This window comes from Sus scrofa, chromosome 11 (genome assembly GCF_054392235.1).
Source record: "Sus scrofa isolate SSC_HxYL_T2T_F1_AM1 chromosome 11, Sscrofa_HxYL_maternal_Yorkshire_Landrace_v2.0, whole genome shotgun sequence".
NCBI lineage: Eukaryota > Metazoa > Chordata > Mammalia > Artiodactyla > Suidae > Sus > Sus scrofa.
The window spans coordinates 73,814,086-73,833,334 of NC_139393.1; the positions used below are offsets into that span (position 1 = coordinate 73,814,086).

The 19,249-nt window shown below is 44.0% G+C and overlaps 1 protein-coding gene and 1 long non-coding RNA gene across 34 annotated transcripts in view; one reads left to right on the plus strand and one right to left on the minus strand.

Moving 5' to 3' along the window:
• The window catches only part of MBNL2 (muscleblind like splicing regulator 2), a 159,849-nt gene that overhangs the window by 106,012 nt on the left and 34,588 nt on the right, over positions 1–19,249 (plus strand). For 11 of the 28 annotated variants that reach the window (XM_084982154.1, XM_084982157.1, XM_084982156.1 and 8 more), the window contains 4 exons: positions 6,979–7,179; positions 9,892–10,155; positions 16,523–16,576; positions 17,210–17,363. In XM_084982154.1, the coding sequence (XP_084838280.1) occupies positions 6,979–7,179; positions 9,892–10,155; positions 16,523–16,576; positions 17,210–17,363 (673 nt within the window). The remainder of the gene's footprint in view (positions 1–6,978; positions 7,180–9,891; positions 10,156–16,522; positions 16,577–17,209; positions 17,364–19,249) is intronic. The other 17 variants (XM_021065807.2, XM_021065813.2, XM_021065810.2 and 14 more) reach the window with 3 other exon arrangements.
• LOC110255848 (uncharacterized) overlaps positions 1–19,249 on the minus strand; it is a 131,323-nt gene that overhangs the window by 41,047 nt on the left and 71,027 nt on the right. For 3 of the 6 annotated variants that reach the window (XR_014819775.1, XR_014819776.1, XR_014819774.1), the window contains exon 4: positions 13,135–13,309. The exons of 2 other annotated variants lie outside the window; for them this stretch is intronic. This is a non-coding gene — a long non-coding RNA (uncharacterized LOC110255848). Of the gene's footprint in view, positions 1–4,170; positions 7,357–13,134; positions 13,310–19,249 lie in introns of those variants that run through there. One more of the 6 variants, XR_014819780.1, reaches the window with a different exon arrangement.

A 19,249-nucleotide genomic window follows, 5' to 3' on the forward strand; every position in this document is an offset into this window, starting at 1 on the left:
ATATGTAGGTATACATATTAAATAATGTCTATGGGAATAAATTTAGAACCATGTAGGTCGACAGAGTAACAGTGCCTTATGTTTCACTCATTTTAATCCTCCGCTAACTTATTTAGAATTGGGAAGGATTGCCTTGCGCCTCAGTAGGGGCCATGTTCGTAAGAAAACCCCATTCCTGCCGTACGCTCTTCGTTGACTATTGTGAAAATTATGTTTACATATTGTCTGAAATATTGATTAGGAGACAATCATCCCCATTATTCCATGAAAAAGGAACATCACATTTACATGTTTTCATAGAGGTGTGTTTAAATCACGAGAAAAATGGAACAAAGAATATAATAAACTTCAAGGTCATTAACTCTACAAACAAATAACTTCAGAGGCTTAGAAATGAATGAGTGATCCAGTACAGTTAGCAGCCCAAATAACGGCCCTCCAATTACAGGTACCCTGGAGCCTGGAAATGTCCCCTTCCAAGGAAACAGGGGCTTTGCAGATGTGACTGTTAGGCATCTTGAGATGGGGGAACCTCTCCTGGATTAAATGCAGTCACAAGTATTGTTGTAAGAGAAGCAGAGAGAGAGCTGACACACATAGAGAAGAGGAGAAAGGCCGTGTGCCCATGGAGGCAGAGACTGCAGGGATGTGGCCACAAGCCAAGGAATGTTAGCCAAGGCCCAAAGATGGAAGAGACAGGGAACGGCGTCTTCCCTAGAGCTTCCAGAGGGAGCACAGTCGTGCTAAAATCTTGATTTTGGCCCAAGGAAATTGATTATGGCCTCCAGAACTATGAAAGACTACATGTGTGTTGTTTTTAAGATACCACGTCTGTGGGAGTTCATTAGATGAGCCACAGGAAACTAATACATGCAGAAGATGCTTAAGACAAATAAATGGATAGGCATAGAGCAGCCAGGACCACTCCATTTCTAGGTTTCCCTCTAAGGTAAACTTCTTTAAAGAGCTGTGGCTATTTTTTCCACTCCCTCTATCTCCCATCTGCCTATCCGCTGAAATCTCTCCACCAGGGACCTCCAGAGTGCGAAACCAAGGGTGACTTTCAGTTTCGCTGTATCCATTCAATCTCCTACTAACGTGTAGTCGTCTCTCCTTTGTGGAACACCCTTCCTGTCTGATCACTCCTGCCTCCTGCCTCCTTTGCCCATTATTTTCCTCTATTATATGCGGAGGCCCCTTCGTTCCTGTTCCCAGTGCTGGACCGCTCTCTCATCTACCCTCTGCTTCATCGTCGCATCCCTTCCTACGGCTGTGAATCTACAGCCCGAGGACTCCCAGAGGCCTATTTTCAGCCCAATCCTCTCCTCTTGAGCCTCAGGCTCACATATCTACTTCCTACTGGACTCATCTCGCAGGAACTTGCCATACTCAAGACCAGTTTTTTATTCTACTACATTCACATCCCCGTAGGTGCAACCAGCAGCTTCAGACCAAAACTGAGCACATCCCCTCCCACCCAGTTCATCGGCAAGTCCTGCCGCACGTGCCGTCGAGACCTTCCACTTCTCTACCTCCCAGCAGCCTCACCTGAGCTCCTATCAACTTTTTCTTTCAAAATACTTTATAAGCTTTTCCCTCCTAATCTCTCAATTTCCACTCGTGCTTTGTTCTGTTGTGTCCTGCAAACAGCAACTGGAGGAGTCTTTTTTTTTCTTTCTTTTTTTTTTTTTTTTTGGCTTTTTAGGGCTGCACTCATGGCATATGGAGGTTCCCAGGCTAGGGGTCTAATTGGAGCTACAGCTGCCGGCCTCCACCAGAGCCACAACAACGCAGGATCCGAGCCGCACGTATGACCTACACCACAGGTCAAGGCAGCATCAGATCCTTAACCCACTGAGCAAGGCCAGGGATCGAACCCGCCACCTCATTGTTCCTAGTCGGATTCATTTCTGCTGTTCCACAACGGGAACTCCTAGAGGAATCTGTTAAACATGTCAATGGCATCCTCTTACTCTCTTACTTAAAACCCTTCCGTGCTTTCCCGTTTCACCGGAGACAAAGCCTAAACTTGTAACCTTGACCGTATCTCTAGTGTCATCTGTGATCTTGGTCCCTGCCCAGCTCACCAACCCATCGTTGGTAACTGCTCCTGCATCCACTGCGACAAAAGCAAAAGCAAACTTTCAGTTCTCTGAACACACAAAGCTCTCGTTGCCTCAAGGCCTTTGCTTTCGATGGACGTTTCCTGCGACTCTTGCTGTATGAACTTCCTCTCATTCACAAGGACTCCCTGTGACCCGCCACCCATCTCTGTCACTACCACTGAGGCCTCCTCACTTCTGCTTACCCACAAAAGTGAATTGAAATTTTATTTCTTTGTTCTTCTACATCAGGGTTTAAGTTCAGTAAGTGCAGACACAGTGTGCTGGCACCATCTCAGTACCACCAATAAATATTTACTGGATGAAGGAAAATACAAGCTATTCTTTCCTCTTATAATTCTTCCGTCTCAAATTCATTTTCTTTTGCATTCACCTTATTCCTCCTGGCAGGTCTCCTTTCTCCAAGTCCTGGTAGAATATAACAGTAACTCTTGCCTTCTTTTCCTTCCCAGCACACTGCCCTTCCCCAACCACCCACTCTTCACACCTACACTCGGGATGGAGAATTAGGAGCGGGGTGTTTAGTAGGAGAGAGACTTAAGATCCTGTGCGCTCCAGTCCTTGGGGACATGATCTTGCACTGAGTGTTCTGCCCTCCAGAGATGCTTCTGGGAGTAAAGGGAGACGCCTAAGGGATGCCATGTTTTCAGCCTTTCAGTTTGAGTGCCAAATACCTACCCTTTGAAGCCAAAGCTTTCCAAATGAAGTCAAAGTTCTCATGCTCCCACGTTTTAAAAAGTCTAATGACTATATTTTAGAGCCATAAATATACCTCGGGCTGCTCGCTCATGACTTCGCAGCTACCTGCTGCCTTCCTCCCTACCACCTGACCTTCCAGAGCGTGTGCGCATGTGTGAGCCAGTGACCTCTGAACCCGGACCTCCTGGCGGGGAGGTGCTGAGAAGGAAGAGGCGAGAGGGAGAAAACCCAGGGCCCCGGGGGGGCACACAGGCACGTGGGGTGAGGAGTCCAGACGGAAGAAAGCGAGACCCGCGTTTCAGACGCGATTTTCTTCCAGAAGCCTTTCTGCGGCTCTCGTCCTCGGGCCTCCCTCGCCGCAGTTCGTGCTGAGAGATGACAAGGACCAAAAGGATCTCGTCTCAGACAGCCTGGCAACAGCCCTCCTGCAGGAACCGCGGGGCCAGTTCTCCTGCTCTAGCTGGTGGGCTTCCAGGAGCAGAATCGCCTGGAGGGGCTGCCGTTTCTTTTCGCAGCTGCCAGTTCAGACCCGAATTCAGACATCAGCCTCCACTCTGATTTCCTTTTAATTAAATGCGAAGCCAGGCTCTGAGAACCGCTTTTCTGGGCAGCAGCGCCCCATAGCTGTCAGGGCAGCCTCCACCTTCTGTCTGCCGGAGGCCCTGGCGACCTTGGGACCTGGCTCCGCAGCGTCCCCTCTTTACCCTCCAAAGACAGAAGGGCAGCTTGTGATTCCCCCCGCACCTTCTGCTTTAAGAAATGACCAACCAAGTCTAGTGAGCGCAGAGGGGTAGAAACAACTGGGACTGGGAGTCAGGGGTCCTGGGTGCTTTGCCTTGACTCTGCCTCACAGCCTTGACCTTGAGTGATCCACCAACGTCTCCACTCTAAATTGCTTTCACCTGTCACACTTGCACCCCTCTGGCTGCCATGCTCACTTCTCACGGGTATTGAGAAGATTAAAGACCACACTGCGTGTGAGAATGCTTTGAAAACAGATGAACCTTTCACAGACATAGGTATGACTGTCACTAATAATAATAATAATAATAATATGCTCATATCTAAAATTACCATAACTGGGAGTTCCCATCGTGGCGCAGTGGTTAACGAATCCGACTAGGAACCATGAGGTTGCGGGTTCGGTCCCTGCCCTTGCTCAGTGGGTTAATGATCTGGCGTTGCCGTGAGCTGTGGTGTGGGTCACAGACGCGGCTTGGATCCCACGTTGCTGTGGCTCTGGCATAGGCCGGCGGCTACAGCTCCGATTGGACCCCTAGCCTGGGAACCTCCACATGCCGCGGGAGCGGCCCAAGAAATAGCAAAAAGACAAAAATAAATAAATAAATAAAATAAAATTACCATAACTGTATTTTTTACTATTCAACTTCAACAGAAAACTCTCGATTTTTAAAAAAGAGACGACATCTAACTGAATATATCTTCATAAAGCCTATGCACTTTTAACTTAATTTCAAGAAACATACTTTCCCAGTCTGCATTTCGAAAAAGAGGATATAATTGCTAGCATTTAATAAGGTTTTTATACCTCTATTATTATATTGCTAGGCTGATTACATTCCTGTTATAGAATCAATGCATAATTTGGGGGGAACTTTATTAATACTAATTTTTTCATACTACTAATGTTGGCTGCTGTTTCTTGAATCCTGACCCTGGGAAATAAGAGAGAAATAATACCTTGCTCAGCCCAACTCCTGAAGCTGAGTAGTTTTACTTGCCTTTTGGTGAGAAAGCTAAAGCTTCAAGAGGTTGACTTCCCGCCCAGGGTAGAAATTAACGACTGGCAGAGCCTGTGATTCGAATTCATGTCTCTCTTCGTCTCCTATTTGTGTTTTCGCTGTTAAATAATACTCTCTGTGAACTGTGTCACAGCTATCATCAGTAAAACAAACTGCACAGCATTCATTTTCAATGATTTAAATCAGATGAACAAGTAACATATTTTGGAAAGCAAAATTTAGCTTTGCAAAAGATTAGTTGATATCCAAAAAGGGTTTGGGGAAATGCCTTTTGAGGTTCTGAGAGCCCACTGACAGTCAAGGTACAAGCTGAACTTGTGTCTTCTTACCGGCTCGGGCTTCGAATGATCTAAGAGAGGGAGGCTTGGGGTTTGCTCCATTAGGCAGAAATGGAGATGGGGGGGGGGGGCTCTTTTCTCTGTTAACATTACCATTAACCTCCGGGTTAAACTACACAATTAGTACTGCCGTTTCTTAATACTTATGTTCACTCCCCATCGATGACAGTGGTCCCCAAACTAGGCTGCACATCAGATCGGGTAGTAAAAAAATTTTAAATGCAAATTTCAAGGCCCCAGCCTAGACCTATGGAGTCAAAATTTGTGATATGTCTATTTATGAAATCTCCTCCCCCCGCCGCGCGCGCCCACATTTCTGATAGAGCTGGTTCCTTGAATCACTGATCTGTTGTGATTTATGACCTTTCAGAATTGATTTGCTTAAATCTTAACATTATATAGTCCTTATACCATTTAAATCACTTGGCGTCTTTTCAAGGGTACTAAATTATAAAAGCTACAGTTAACTCAAAACCACAGCGTTCTGTAGTTATGACTCAAATGGGTTGAAAATGGAAAACATACACATATAACATTTTGTAGAAAGTCAAGGCAGGAAAAAAATCCTAACTGCCATCATTTTCCCATGTTGAGACCTCATGCTGCAGCTTTTTCCCAAAGTGAATTTTTTGTCTGAGCCATAAAGATCTTAGAGCCCCTCGTGGGAATGCCATGGCAGCAGCCCTCCAAAACCATTAGGATCGCCTCTGCCAGCCCCCTGCCCGCCATCGCTTCGGCAAAGACTTCCAGCCTCTGCAAGAACTCCGCACACAAACTACCAATAATGCACTGTTTTCCAACATGACCATTTGTAAGAGATAGCTTTCTGTTACTTGCCGGCAACAAAAAATTGCTTAATAGATATAGATGATTATTTTTCCCATATGTTCAACAACTCACTCTGAGCTATAAATAGGCAACAAAACTGTCACCCAGAAGGTACAAATAGAGAAGCAGCGTGACATGGCCAGCAGCATAGTTCAATATTAGAAAATTGCATTAACATGTGATCGCAAATATCTGAAAACTGGTCCTAAAAATAGTTTAAAAGTCATCCAATAACTAAAAACAAACAAACCAACAAAAAACATTCGGGTCCAAGTCAGTGCAAAATTCATTCCAAGAAAAGTCTTTCATCTAGCATCTTAAATTTTTAACATTAGTTCTTTTAAAGTAAAGCAAAATGTGTTGTTCTCTTAAAGGTACATTATTTCCCTTCTGAAAGGCATATTTTCAGGTGAAGCTTTTAAAAATAACCCTCTAATATATTTCTTCTTACCCCTGGACAAAGGGTATATTTGTAGGTACTGTATGCCTTTATCACTGCTGCATTGATTTTGTGACGTAGGAAACCAAACCAACTTTTAATGGCCCATTGAAAAGTTCAGACTTTTCCATCCAACCTTTCAGGAAAGAAAGATTAGATCTAGACATAGTTAAACTAGAGCAAGAACTAGCTGGTCTAAATGAAAACTGCCTGTGCATTTTGGGATTGTACATGCTAGTGATGGAACATAGAAATATACCGGTAAGTCGGAGCGAAACAAAATACCAAGCAGTCCCCACTTTTTGAGAATGTATAAGCTTGGTCAGCCGAAACACCAGTGATAAGCAAGGTTTTTCTTTCTGCCTCTCCCTTTGAAAGACACGTAGGAGAAATCAAAGGTCATGAGCCAGCATTCCATAAGTCTTATTACCACCTTCGTGTTAAAACATTCAGTAGTTTGGAGTGATGAGTGGTTAGAGTGAAATTATTTTCTTTTCTGAGAACACGTTCACAGGAATAAACATTTAACCTGGCCCTTCTAGTTAGGTTTCTAGGATGTTTTACAGGTGTTTGTGTGATTTGGGGAAGAGAGGATCTCCACAGATTTCATTTTTACTAAACAAAAAGCAGAGAAGTTCAGTGAGTTTTCAAAGTTCAGCACTGATTTATGCAACTAGCACAAAGAGTCTTGCATGGAAAGAATAAGTTTTGCTCAAATGACGCTTGCGGGTGACTTTTTAAAGTTTTATTCTAAGAAATCTTTGTCCTGTGTTATTTTCCTTTAACAGCCCACTTTTCCTGTAGGTCCCGCAATAGGGACAAATACGGCGATTAGCTTTGCTCCTTACTTAGCACCTGTAACCCCTGGAGTTGGGTTAGTCCCAACGGAAATTCTACCCACCACACCTGTCATTGTTCCCGGAAGTCCACCTGTCACTGTCCCGGGCTCAACTGCAACTCAGAAACTTCTCAGGACTGACAAACTGGAGGTACTTCAATTATTTTTGTGCTCTGAGATGTCTTTGCGGTCGAAGTATAGTTCTTTGTGAGAGAATGTTTGCAAGATATTCAGTCTTAGGAAACAGCCATCCACACACATCCACCGCAAATGAATCATGCATTCCTAATTCTGTCCTTTGACTGTCCAAGGCCAAGTATAAAGTAGCCTGAAAAGGGAAAAGAATTCATTTAATACAAACACAAATCTGTTGTGTGGACTGTGTGTTGAGGGGCAAAATGTGTAACAACACATGGAACACTGAATCAGTCACAACGCGGGCGTGGAGTGGCGCCCGAAGGCCTCCAGCTGTGCCAGACATTCACCTTTGCTGGATCCCGAAAGGTCTGGGAACAAGCAGGTTCGTAGGCCGGCAGCCAGGGCCAGGGAGACGCCCAGAGATGGGGTGGGAGGAAGCAGGTCTGTGACTACTGACCCAGTGCTGTGGTCCTATTGCAGAAGGTTGAGACCTAGTCGTGTTCTGGTTTGTCAGCCCAGGTTGTATGCAGGTGAGCAAGGGGAGCTGGAGGCTGGGAATTTTTCCTTATTGATTTGAGGTACTTTAACTTAAATTCAAGTATTTTTACAAGAGTCAGGGAAACAAATTCACATATTTGTAAAACATAATTCTTAAGCCATGTGTCAGACCAACTCACCTATACTATACTGGGTAAGATTTCTCTTTAATCAGGGGAGTCATCCATTTATCTTAATTACTGTATCTGATGATATTTAATAGAGTGTTTCATATGGGTGTCTAAAGAGCCTGATAGATTTTTCAAAGAGCTTGATTCCAGTTGTTAGGTGGTATATATGTATGCCACTGCTTTATGTTAGATCATTCTAGAATGTTCGTTCAATGTGCATTCGTTTAAATATTTACCCAGTAAATCTTGAAAACCATAAGACCGTTGCTCAGTGTTAGGTTCAATCTGGAGTATATGGATCCCACAACGAAAAGACTATCAACTCCCATTTCTACTGTTTTGATCAAGCCCATCTCCGTGAATACGGAGCCCTCTCATGGGGCTGGAAAAGAGTTTGGAGCTCCACCTGGTGGACCCATAAAGCTTTCATGTTCAGTACGTGACTGCGTCGTTTAGAAAGCAAATTAAATCCGCAGAGTTGGGAACAAGTTGTCCTTCCCAGCAGGACTGGTAGACAATGACATATGTAAAAATGATTCACAAGGACTTTAGCAAAGCAGCTTGCTATTCATTCAAACCGGGAATGAAGCTGGCTGCACACAGAGCCCCCAGGTGAATGACTGAGAGCTGGTCTACGCTCATGCAGTCTCAGCCTGAAGTCACTCCACGCATAGGGGGAGGCTTGCTCAGAATCTGTGGGAACATCTTAGTAACTTTTATTTTGTACATTTCATGAGCTAAAGATGGAATGTGGGATAACGCTCCAAAGTTAGAAGGAAGCAATGAATAATTTTGTGATTGATCCTTTAAACTCGCTTGGCCCCTGGTCAGTGAAACTCTATTTCCCGAGTACGTTTGACTCTCACAAGGCTTGAGTCATGTCAGTGACCCTTCCTATGATGTCGCAAAGGATCAAGATATGAACCACCACGTTAAGCACATCGACTTTGGGGGTGGAGCCTGGGAAGAACATCACTTACAATTTTACTAGCAGTTCTTCCCTGACAATGATATTTATAAATATATGTATTATGTGTTTATGTTATTTGTGTCGTTCATGTTATCAATATTAAGCGCAAGATTAAGAATACCCGGTAAATTCCAAAGAAAAATTTTTTGTAAACTCTTTGATCCATGAGCATGCTCAGCGGATGGAGCATGATCCTAAGATTTCAGGATAATTAAGGATTGAGGAGTAAAAGCGAAACAATACTGAAACACGTCAAACTCTATGCTCCTCCCCTCCTTTCATTTCTTTCCCTTTATCTCTTCCCCTATTTCTCTCCTTTTCCTCTTTTCTTTATCTTCTTTCTGTGCTGTCAAAAAATAATACTATTGTGACTTTAGATGAAAGTTTTAGTGTCTTAGATGTTGTAGTTCTTCTAATTGATGGTAATAAACTTACCTTATCTTTGTAGAGCAGGTGACACCTATGGGAAAACTAGAGTATTCAGTCACCCCACCCCCACTTCCCATCGTCCTAGAGGAGGAACGGGTTTGCAAGGCCCCCTCAAGGTTGTGCAGCCATGACCTTGTGGCTTGATCTCTGGTGAAATTATTCCTCCGTGCAGAAAACCCTGTAACAGCGCACAGGTGTCATGGTGGAAGAAGACGTGGATATGTGTAGATGTCCCAGTTTTATATCTATTCCAAATTAGTATATAAAATAGAATATTTTCTTTCTCTCCCTCTCTTCCTTTTTTCTTTCTATAGATAAATAAAACCCAAGGCCAGTGGAGGGTTTGTTGATTTTTTTTTTTTTTTTTTTTTGTTATTGCAGCTAGACTGTAGATTTTTTTTTTACTCGCTTCCTTGATATAGATTCTCACCCCAGGAAAGAGAGTGAAGCAGAAGGCAAAACTAGTTTGCCAGGGGCTCCGGGTCTTGCTTTCTGGATAACTGAACTCTTGCTGTAAAGGGCGCAAAAGCCGCCATGAAAAGAAAGGAAGCGCGTGGACCTCTCTTTCTCTCTCACCTCCACGCGGCGCTCGCCGAGGCAGCCTGCGCGGCGCTCGGGCCCCCTGCCGCATCGTGTGCTCTTCTCCCCCGTGTCCCAGGTCTGCAGGGAGTTCCAGCGCGGAAACTGCGCCCGGGGAGAGACCGACTGCCGCTTTGCGCACCCCGCCGACAGCACCATGATCGACACAAACGACAACACCGTAACCGTTTGTATGGATTACATAAAGGGGCGTTGCATGAGGGAGAAATGCAAATATTTTCACCCTCCTGCACACTTGCAGGCCAAAATCAAAGCTGCGCAGCACCAAGCCAACCAGGCCGCGGTGGCCGCCCAGGCAGCCGCGGCCGCGGCCACAGTCATGGTAAGTGGGGCGCGCGCGCCGCGCACCTTCCCGGCCGCGAGCCCGGAGCCGCAGCCCCGGGCCGCGGGGACAGGGAGGGCTGCCGCCCCCGCTGCTCCGCTGCCTCCCCTCCGTCCTGGTCTCCCCGTTCTGTTGTGTTCCGTTCCCCCCTCCTTCCCTTCTCCGGCACAATAGGTAAATCCCTCAGGCGCAGGGAACCCAGGGCGGGGACGGGCGTCTTCCCCCCGCCCCCCACCCCCCGGGCTCGGCCCGGGACCCGACCGGCCGAGCAGCCGCGGCTCCCCGCCCAGGAGCCCGCACCGGGCGCTCACCGGCTCTCCCCTACGCCCCGATCTATGTTCCACTCTTCTCTTGGGTTACTTATCACAAGGGCCCTGCTTCAAACAAACTCTCCCCCTGAACGAAACTCCTGGTGAACCATGAAGATGAGCTGTATGTCTGGTGCTTTAAAAAAAAAGAAGAAAAAAAAAGGGGGGAGGGGGACCTGGAACCCAGGCTCAAGTCCCTGAGTCACCGTACTGTCCCTTAGAGACAGCGGCCGCCGCCCCTGCACCCTTGGGAGCCTGTTACTGCTCCACTCTCAGGCCCCACCCTAGACCTTTGGGACCAGAATTCGAATTTTAAAATATCCCCAGGTGTTTTGTACACATGTTAACATTTGAGAAGCACCTGTCCAGAACACTTAAACTTGGCTACATTCTGGAATTACCTAAGGGGTCTTGAAAGGTTCTAACATCAGCCCCTTCCCCAAGTATTTAATTGGTCTCCTCCTGACCTGAGCAGGTGTTTGGTTTTTTGGTTTTTTTCTCTGAAGCCCCTAGGTGATGCTAGTCGGCAGCAAAGTTTGAGAACCACCTCACTGGGTTGTGGAATAATGAATGTGTTTACATGTGAGACCTCTGGTTTGTCAGAAGTCTATTTTAATATATGATAGGTACTGGGCATCCATTTGTTCAAAACATATAATGAGACTTGCCCCACATCAGGCACTTGCTGGGTGGAATAAATTAGGCAGCTCTCCTTGCCCTTGGGGAGCTCAGTTTAGTAAGTGACAGCAATAATGCTCCTCAGTGACAGGGTGGAAATGCGTAATGGGGCCCAACGGGGCAAGACTCGGTGGCCAGGTGTCCCTTGGGGGAGATGGATATGGCTTCAGAGATGAAAGATAGATTTTAAAACACATTGTTCTAGCCAGGGACCATCACCTCATGCACTGATAACGGATCAAAATGCAACGGGAGCTGTTATACAAACGAGGTCACCACTCTTTCCATAAATGTTTATAAAGAGAGATTCAGGGAGGAAGGCGTAGAGCCTGACCCTCCGTCATCTCCGCTGCGTGTGGCCTGTACGGTTATTCAGACCTCTCTAATCTCAGCTTATTTCCAAGTAACCTGAACACGGGGATCCCTCATCTCTCTCACGGTTTCTTCTCAGAGTCCTTGTCCCTGTAGGGTTTTTTCCTCATGCCCTTCTCATTCTTCTGTCACTGGACAGAACAGTGATTTTTCTGGATGTGTGAGTTTCTGTATTTGTGGGAATGTATGCATCCAGATAGGAGAGTCAGTACAATATAGATAAATTCTCCCCACTTTTGTTCTAGTAAAAGGGTGGTCTTGAAGACTGATTATAAATAGGAGCAGTGGGTGAGGGGCCTGTAGAGGAGAGGAGAATAAATTGGTCACTTAATGCTGATGAAAAAAAGAATTCTTTTGGAGAGCAAATGAGGTCTTCTGGACATTTCTGCAGGGTGGAATCCATCTTCCTATCCACTTAGTGAAGACTTCATCCTCTGAAAAGTAAAATGTTTTTCATTGCAGTCATTCTTTTAGGCCAGCCCCGATTTATTCTAACTAGTGTGTGGATGGTTGGGCACAGAGAACCACGTTTTGACCTCGAGCTCATGTTAGAAGTCCTAACTAGGTATCAGGGATTTCCCCAAGGCTAGTCGGGACTCTGGCTGCAAGAGGCAGACGCTCGCATGGAGAAGCTTCAATGGCAAAGTAGCCTTTACTAGATCCTTCAGTGCCCTCCCAAGAGAGCGGAGGTGAAACAGGGCTCAGAGGCGCCTGGATCCCGAAACTTGAAACCCAGCGGGCCCCTTGCTTTTCTTTTTTTCGGTTTCTCTTGGTGTATCAGCTCCATCGTCTAAGACCAGCTTCTCCAGGCGACACGGACCGTGGCTTTGACACCTCCTCTAAGGACACATCCTTACATCGTCTGACTCGAGAGGAAACAGTGTCTTCTACTCTAGCTCTACTTAGAAAACAAAACAAACAAAAAAGCAGGGTCGCTTTGGTGGCCGTCCTGTGGTCAGAGTCATAGCATGTCGCGATTGGCTCAGCCCCCATCACCATGGCCGTCTCAGGCCACTGGAGTACAAGACAAGCGTCTGGAAAAAATTAGTCTCTTACCTCAAAAACCTGACACATACAGCAAACCAGCAGCCCTAACAGTGACCGTCAGCGCTGAGCCCTGAGCGTCTCTGAGCCTGGATTTAGCTGCCTGTTCCCCAGAGGCCCCTGTTCCAACATCCCCAGTCAATGTGTTCTTCCATCATTGAAGGAACAGTGCGCCCAGAACATGTCAAGGGTGGAAGGCCTGCGCTGATGGAGAGAGCGAAGAAACGGTCATTTACCCGCCCAGCCCGCCGTCTTTCAATCAAGACCATGCCCGGCTCTGGGCCCGTCTGTGCGTTTCCGCATCAGACTCACCAAGCTGGTGGCGGTGGACGTCGGTGTGCTGAGTTACCGTCGTTTGCTAGGTTGTTCCCCTGGGCCCAAATTTGGAGCCGTGATACTTCGAGTGACCTTGCAGCCGCATCAGAGACACCCCATAGGAATGGAGTTTCCGAACAAAAGCCAGCTTCTCTCTGACAATACCGTGAGCGTCATTCCCTCTGTCATGTCTTTTTTAACTGAAGTGAGAGGAAAAACTGGATGAGAAAGTATTCTTGATCTAGCAGCAAGACCATGTGGTACACCAAAGAAAAACGATGAGTTTATTTCCCTGTTTAAAAGAGCAAGTGGGAGTGACGGGTGCAGGCAGATGTTGGTATTCCATTCACCTGAGGTCCGTATCTGAACACCGAGAGTTTCTATGGTGCCATTTTTCTCACGGTCCAGGGATTTCCCCTTTTTTGATTACTTGACCCCTGGAAAGGAAGGGAAAGCTTTGATTCCAGAAAAAGAGACATTTCTTTCCTTTGGAGTCTCATTCTTTTATCATACCTCTTCAAACATGAGCGACTTCCTCACCAGAATTTTTCCAATGTGAAAATAAGCCAGACAGAGCTTCTCTTTGGTAATTTGAACACAAAAGGGTATCTGATCTTCAAGCAAGCAGTCTGTCTTCACACACACACACACACACACACACCCACACCCACACACACACCCACCCACCCACCCAAAATGGGGCTATACCAGGAGATACCTATTTTGTAAAATAAAGCAGGACCAGCTGCCATCTGCTAGATAAGTTTCAGTTGCTCAGGAAAACATGTGCGGGGACTTGGAATGCCATCCTACTTGTCCACACCCTTTTCGACCTCATTAAAGTGGCAGCTCTGATTACTGTCATCAGCACTGCCTGACTCCTCATGCTTGGTCTTCGCCTGCAATGCCGGGCCCATGGCTTGCTTGCCTTGACTTGCCTGCCAAGACCTAGTTTGCTCTTTGATCCAGAAAATGAAAAACCAGTCTGCATGTACACAAGGCTGGAGGAGGCCCAGAGAGGACAGAGGCTCAGGAATTTGGGCGACGCCAGCAAGAATGGATAGCCAATGCCTAGCACATAGTAGGGGCTCAATGAAAGAGAACCTCATTCTCTGCATCACTGCCTAAGGAAGCTCCCAAGATGCACCAGGCCTCGTGATCGCTAAAGTCTGTTCTAAGCCTGAAGATCTTTCAATATGGATGAACAAATGCCTGCAGCCAAATAATATCCTCTAAAGCAGAACAGCTATGTGCTACAAAGCGATATTACAACATGGTTATCCGTCCATACAGTTTTTTAAAATACAGTCTGCACATGCGCCTCAAAGTGTGAGGTGTGAGATATTAACTTGACCTGGTGTTTCCTTGAGATGACAAGCTGTTTGCCTCTGATAAAGATACAAGGAGCGGTAGAACGGGAGATGCTGCCACTGTCCAGCTCTCAGCTTCTTTAAATTCCTTGATTATTATAATTTCTGTCAAAATTACATTTCCTCAACCTAAGCTCAGAAAAAGGAGAATGTTACCTTTCAGGCGATCGTCCTAAGGAGAAATATGTAGTGTTTCTTTTTCTAGTTAGGGACTTGTTTAAATTATTTCGTTAAGTTAAAATTTTGTTCATAAATACCAGCCCTCAGAGACGTGACCACTCCTCTAGTTGGCATCACAGAAACAATCAACCCAAGAGTAGATTTGTCCTCTTAACTCCCAAGGACTGGGAAAGTGGGGGGAATTGAATCCAGGAAGTTGAGGCCCAAATGATTCTGACTCTAACCATCCAGGTATTGGTCTTCGTGCCTCTACCAGAGCAGTCTATGCAGCCTTAGGTGGTTAGTACAGCCTAACATAGGCCCAAAAAAAAAAAAAAAAAAGCATTATTGAGCAAAGTAAAACTATAGGAATGAAAGATGTTAAAGGTGGTGTCACAAAAATTACATCGTGGCAGTGGAATTGAGGAAAGAACATTCAGTTACAAAGAAGCTTTTCTTATTGTGAAGGTGGTTTTTCAAATGTTCTAAAATGTTCACAGTTCTGCTTCCAGAACAGTGACTTCCTGTTATTCCATGGCCTCTATCCAGACTGTCTTCCGGAACCTTTCCCCCTTGGCCATTCCAAACTCCTCGCTACCCAGGGCCCTTTCCACTTTATCTCTAGTCTCCCCCCAACCCCCGGCCCGAGGTCTTTATCTCCTATCACTTCCATACTTTTAATCCTGCATATTAAATCATGACAAGCAGCTCTTTATTTGCCAAGGAAAATATCATTGTTTCCTATTTTGAAAGTTAAATACCATCCCATTTTCTTTCAAATGCCATAGCTGTAACCCAACTTTAGTATAAACCATTTTGTACTCATGATACAAAACCTTAGGGATTTACCTATTGTGCACAACATAGAAAAGGGGTGTTTCATTTTTTATTTGCATTGGAGCTATTTCTTTGAATTTCTTTGTTTTCATAGAATTCCATCACAAAATTTTTAGATTTTTACAACAGTATCAAGGAATAGGAAAATTTTTTCATCGTGGTCTCAATCAATCACTACTTGCTATTATTTCAGCTGTTGAAATGAAACTATCTGCCCACAAGTATGGTTATAAGTTAAAGATATTATTTTACTTCTAACATTTCAAGCAGTTCTTTGCTATTTTTTAGCTGTTTGCTATTTGTTCTAACCAAGAGTTCCACATCTCATTAACTGGGTTGGTCATAGTTAAAAATACAAATAGAATTACTGAATATAAATCATTTTCATACCCAAGGACTTTAAAAACCCTCTAAAGGGTATTTTCTTAATGTAATCCTCCGGTAAGTTGTTTGTGATAAATTGAATTAAAATTTCAAATGTGGTGAAAAACACAGAATGGATGATAAGTTAGTCATTAGAAACTGTCCGATGGAATAAAAGCGGGAAATTTGAGACCCTTAGTATTCGAAATTAAAACTCAAGTCTGGAACTTTATTCTATGTTGCCAGATCCACACTAGCAGAGTGAAGAGAAAAACTGAGACAATTATCCACATAATTCAGACAAAAAATTAAGATCCAAACCCAAACAGTTTTGCCTAAATAATCTTGTGTTTGAATATTTTTTTGCCTGAATTGTTTGTCTCAGTTTGCTGCTTCATTTTGTTAGGCTAGATCATTACTAAAAATTATTTTTATAAAAGGTAAAAAGACCATCTTTTTTTTTCAACTTGGATCTTGTACTTAGTGTATTCATATTTGAGAGCTAACTTATCAGAAGTTCTTCAATCCCATGGCCCTTAAAAGTTTTGCATTTTTTTCTGAAGCAATATAAAAAATGCTTATGGTGTGTATGCAAGCTGCTGTTTTAATTAACTTTCCTGAATTTCAAACATCTATATTTTACTCTCTTATATGCTTTTAACTAAGGTATAGTAGATGCATTTTTGCTTCAATACTAATTTAAGGTGTAATATTCATTTCTTTAGAGAACATTTTTGTTGTTGTGCATGCCTAGTGTTTTGTACGTTGTATATTGCATTCAGAATATTTTTTTCCTTCTCACCTATCCACAATGCAATGCCGTTCCCATGATGCACCTCTGCTTGCTGTTTACCTGTATGTTAATTCGCTTGAATCCCATTGGCCCACTGCCATCATGTGCTCGCTGCCTGTTATTAAAAGACTCAGTCGACTGCCAAAGCAATGAAGCGACCTCTCGAAGCATCTGTAGACCTGGTACTTTGACCTTTCACCTTTCGCTTTGCATGTAGCTTTTCAGAAAACCATCTGAGATTTGTATTACTTGTAAAGTATTGGTTGCAAACAATCTTATTATTAATTAATGAAAAAAAATCAATAAGGTGTTTAGCCATCTTGTTGTCCCATGTGATGTATGAAATGAATTAATCCTAACAAATTTTAATACCTTTCCCAAAAGAGTGAAGCAAATTTAAATTACTTGGCTCGGAAAATGCTCAGTATAATTCTAATTAACCTTTAAATTCAAGAAATTGCCATTTAGTTAGAGAAAAGAATAGGTATTAATAATAACACAAATGCTTCTCCCCCACCCCTTAGAATAGTTTAACTCATTTTAAAAGCTCAAGTCATTTTTGTTGTTGTTGCTTGAGAGTTTTTCTTTTCCGTAGTTAAGATGCTACCGTTTTGGGTTACAGAAATCATGCTTTCGCTCTCAATAACAAATTCTCACTCATTCGACATTGCCGCTGTTTAAATTTAAGGTGCATGGCAGAGGCATCTCCTTAGCTGTCGTTTTAAAAAAGAATGTTGCAATTGGTGATCTCTGTGGACACGGAAGCTGGGTGTAACTTTGAGTTATACATGTCTTATCCGATTCTTCACTTACAGGCCTTTCCTCCTGGTGCTCTTCATCCTTTACCAAAGAGACAAGCACTTGAAAAAAGCAACGGTGCCAGCACCGTCTTTAATCCCAGCGTCTTGCACTACCAGCAGGCTCTCACCAGTGCTCAGCTGCAGCAACACACGGCGTTTATTCCAACAGGTACGTGCCTGACCGTCCCAAGTCCTGTGTCCGTGTGCCCTCCGGTCATGTGCTTTCTTCTCATTCCTTTAAGCTGTTTGGTGGCATCTAGTTTGCTTTGAAAGGTACGATAAATACAGCCTGAAACTCATCACTGTCCTAGCTGTCTAGGTAAATTTACCTTGCTTGGAATGAGAGCTAAAGACGGCTAGGATTCTAAAGCCAAATATTTTACAGAGTTAAGTGACAGACGGAACACACGAGGAGCAAATAGCAGTTAGGGCTTTTGGTTTCTTGCATTTACACATGCTGTGTAAAACTGTTTATGTAAATAAGACCTTTTATGTGTGACAATTGAAATTTGTCATTAACCCTGAATGACCTAAAAATAGCAAGTCCAGTAAATACTAACCTTTTTTTTCCTATTCCTATTTAGAGCACTAAAAAAACAAGGCTATTCAAATTAAAGCAATCCTCTACTCATATTTTTACATCCATTCTTTCTCTTTCACCATCCTTCTCGACCTCCACCAAGTTCACAAATATAGAGAACTCTTATCCTCAGTTTCTGAGCCAATGCCTGATAATATTAGGTGCTGAGGTGCTCTAACTCTGTCATTCCACTAAGCAATGAAATCCATTAATCATAGAATCCTAAAGGTTAAAGGATTTGTAGTGATCTCCTCGTCTCACTGATTGTTTTACAGATGAGAAAGCTGAGGCCCCCTAAATGCGAAGTGACTTCCCAAGGTGGCACTGCTAATGCGAAAAAAGGCTTAGAACCCAATTTCCTTGTGACCAGTTTGATTTACATGACATGACACCAGCCAGCCTCCCTTCATGGAGGCCACAAAGTCCGCCTCTAGAGTGCGGCCTAAAACATCAGATAAAAGGGAAGAAGCAGAAGTGCGAGGCACGCCGGCCTTCCTCCATTTCGTTACCCACCTCCCTGACCCCAGACCCACACACACCACATACAAACACGAAGAGTCACTATCAAAGGGTTTCGACTTTGTAGTCTTTGCCAAAAGCAGGAATGATATTTGCAGAAGAAATAAAATTGGCTAGGGTATCAAAAAACAAGAACAAAAAACTGAGGAGTGACTTAGGTCTTAGTGAGGAGACTGTCCATTGAGTTCTTAGCTTGAAGTCGGAATTTTCATCCCATGACAGAGGCTCGACAGTCAGTGTGAATAACAGTTTTATCAAAAAGAGCACACTGACTCCAGTCCGCAAGGTTGGACTTTTCAGTCAAGTAGCAAATCGGGAATTAACATAGGAGGGTGTTGAATAAATATTTCTATTGTATTCTTTAGATAAAATCTATACTTTGAAATGAATCATGAACCTCTTAACATCATTTATTGTAGTAAAAATATAAATGACATTAGTAAAGTAGTTCTCTGTATTTAGTTTTCTTATTTTAGTTCTGCTCTTCTCTTACATAAACTCAGAGGCTTGTAGAGTGAGTCTCTAAATGCATACTTATTGGCGTTCCCATCATGGTGCAGCAGAAATGAATCCGACTAGGAACCATGAGCTTGTGGGTTCGATCCCTGGCCTTGCTCAGTGGTTTAAGGATCCAGCATTGCCGTGAGCTGTGCTGTAGGTCGCAGACGCTGCTGGGATCCTGCATTGCTATGGCTGTGGTATAGGCCCACAGCTGTAGCTGCAATTCGACCCCTAGCCTGGGAACCTCCATATGCCGCAGATGCGGCCCTAAAAAGATTAAAAAATAAAAATAAAAATGAAAAAAATAAATCAGTGCTTATTGGGGCTTCACTCTTGTACAACCTTAATTAGTGACATTTCAGTGAAGTCATAGCACAGCAGTAATTGTACTGGTAATCCACTTGATATAACATGTTTATAAAATAATTACTAGAAGGTGAACTCATCTCAGTGTC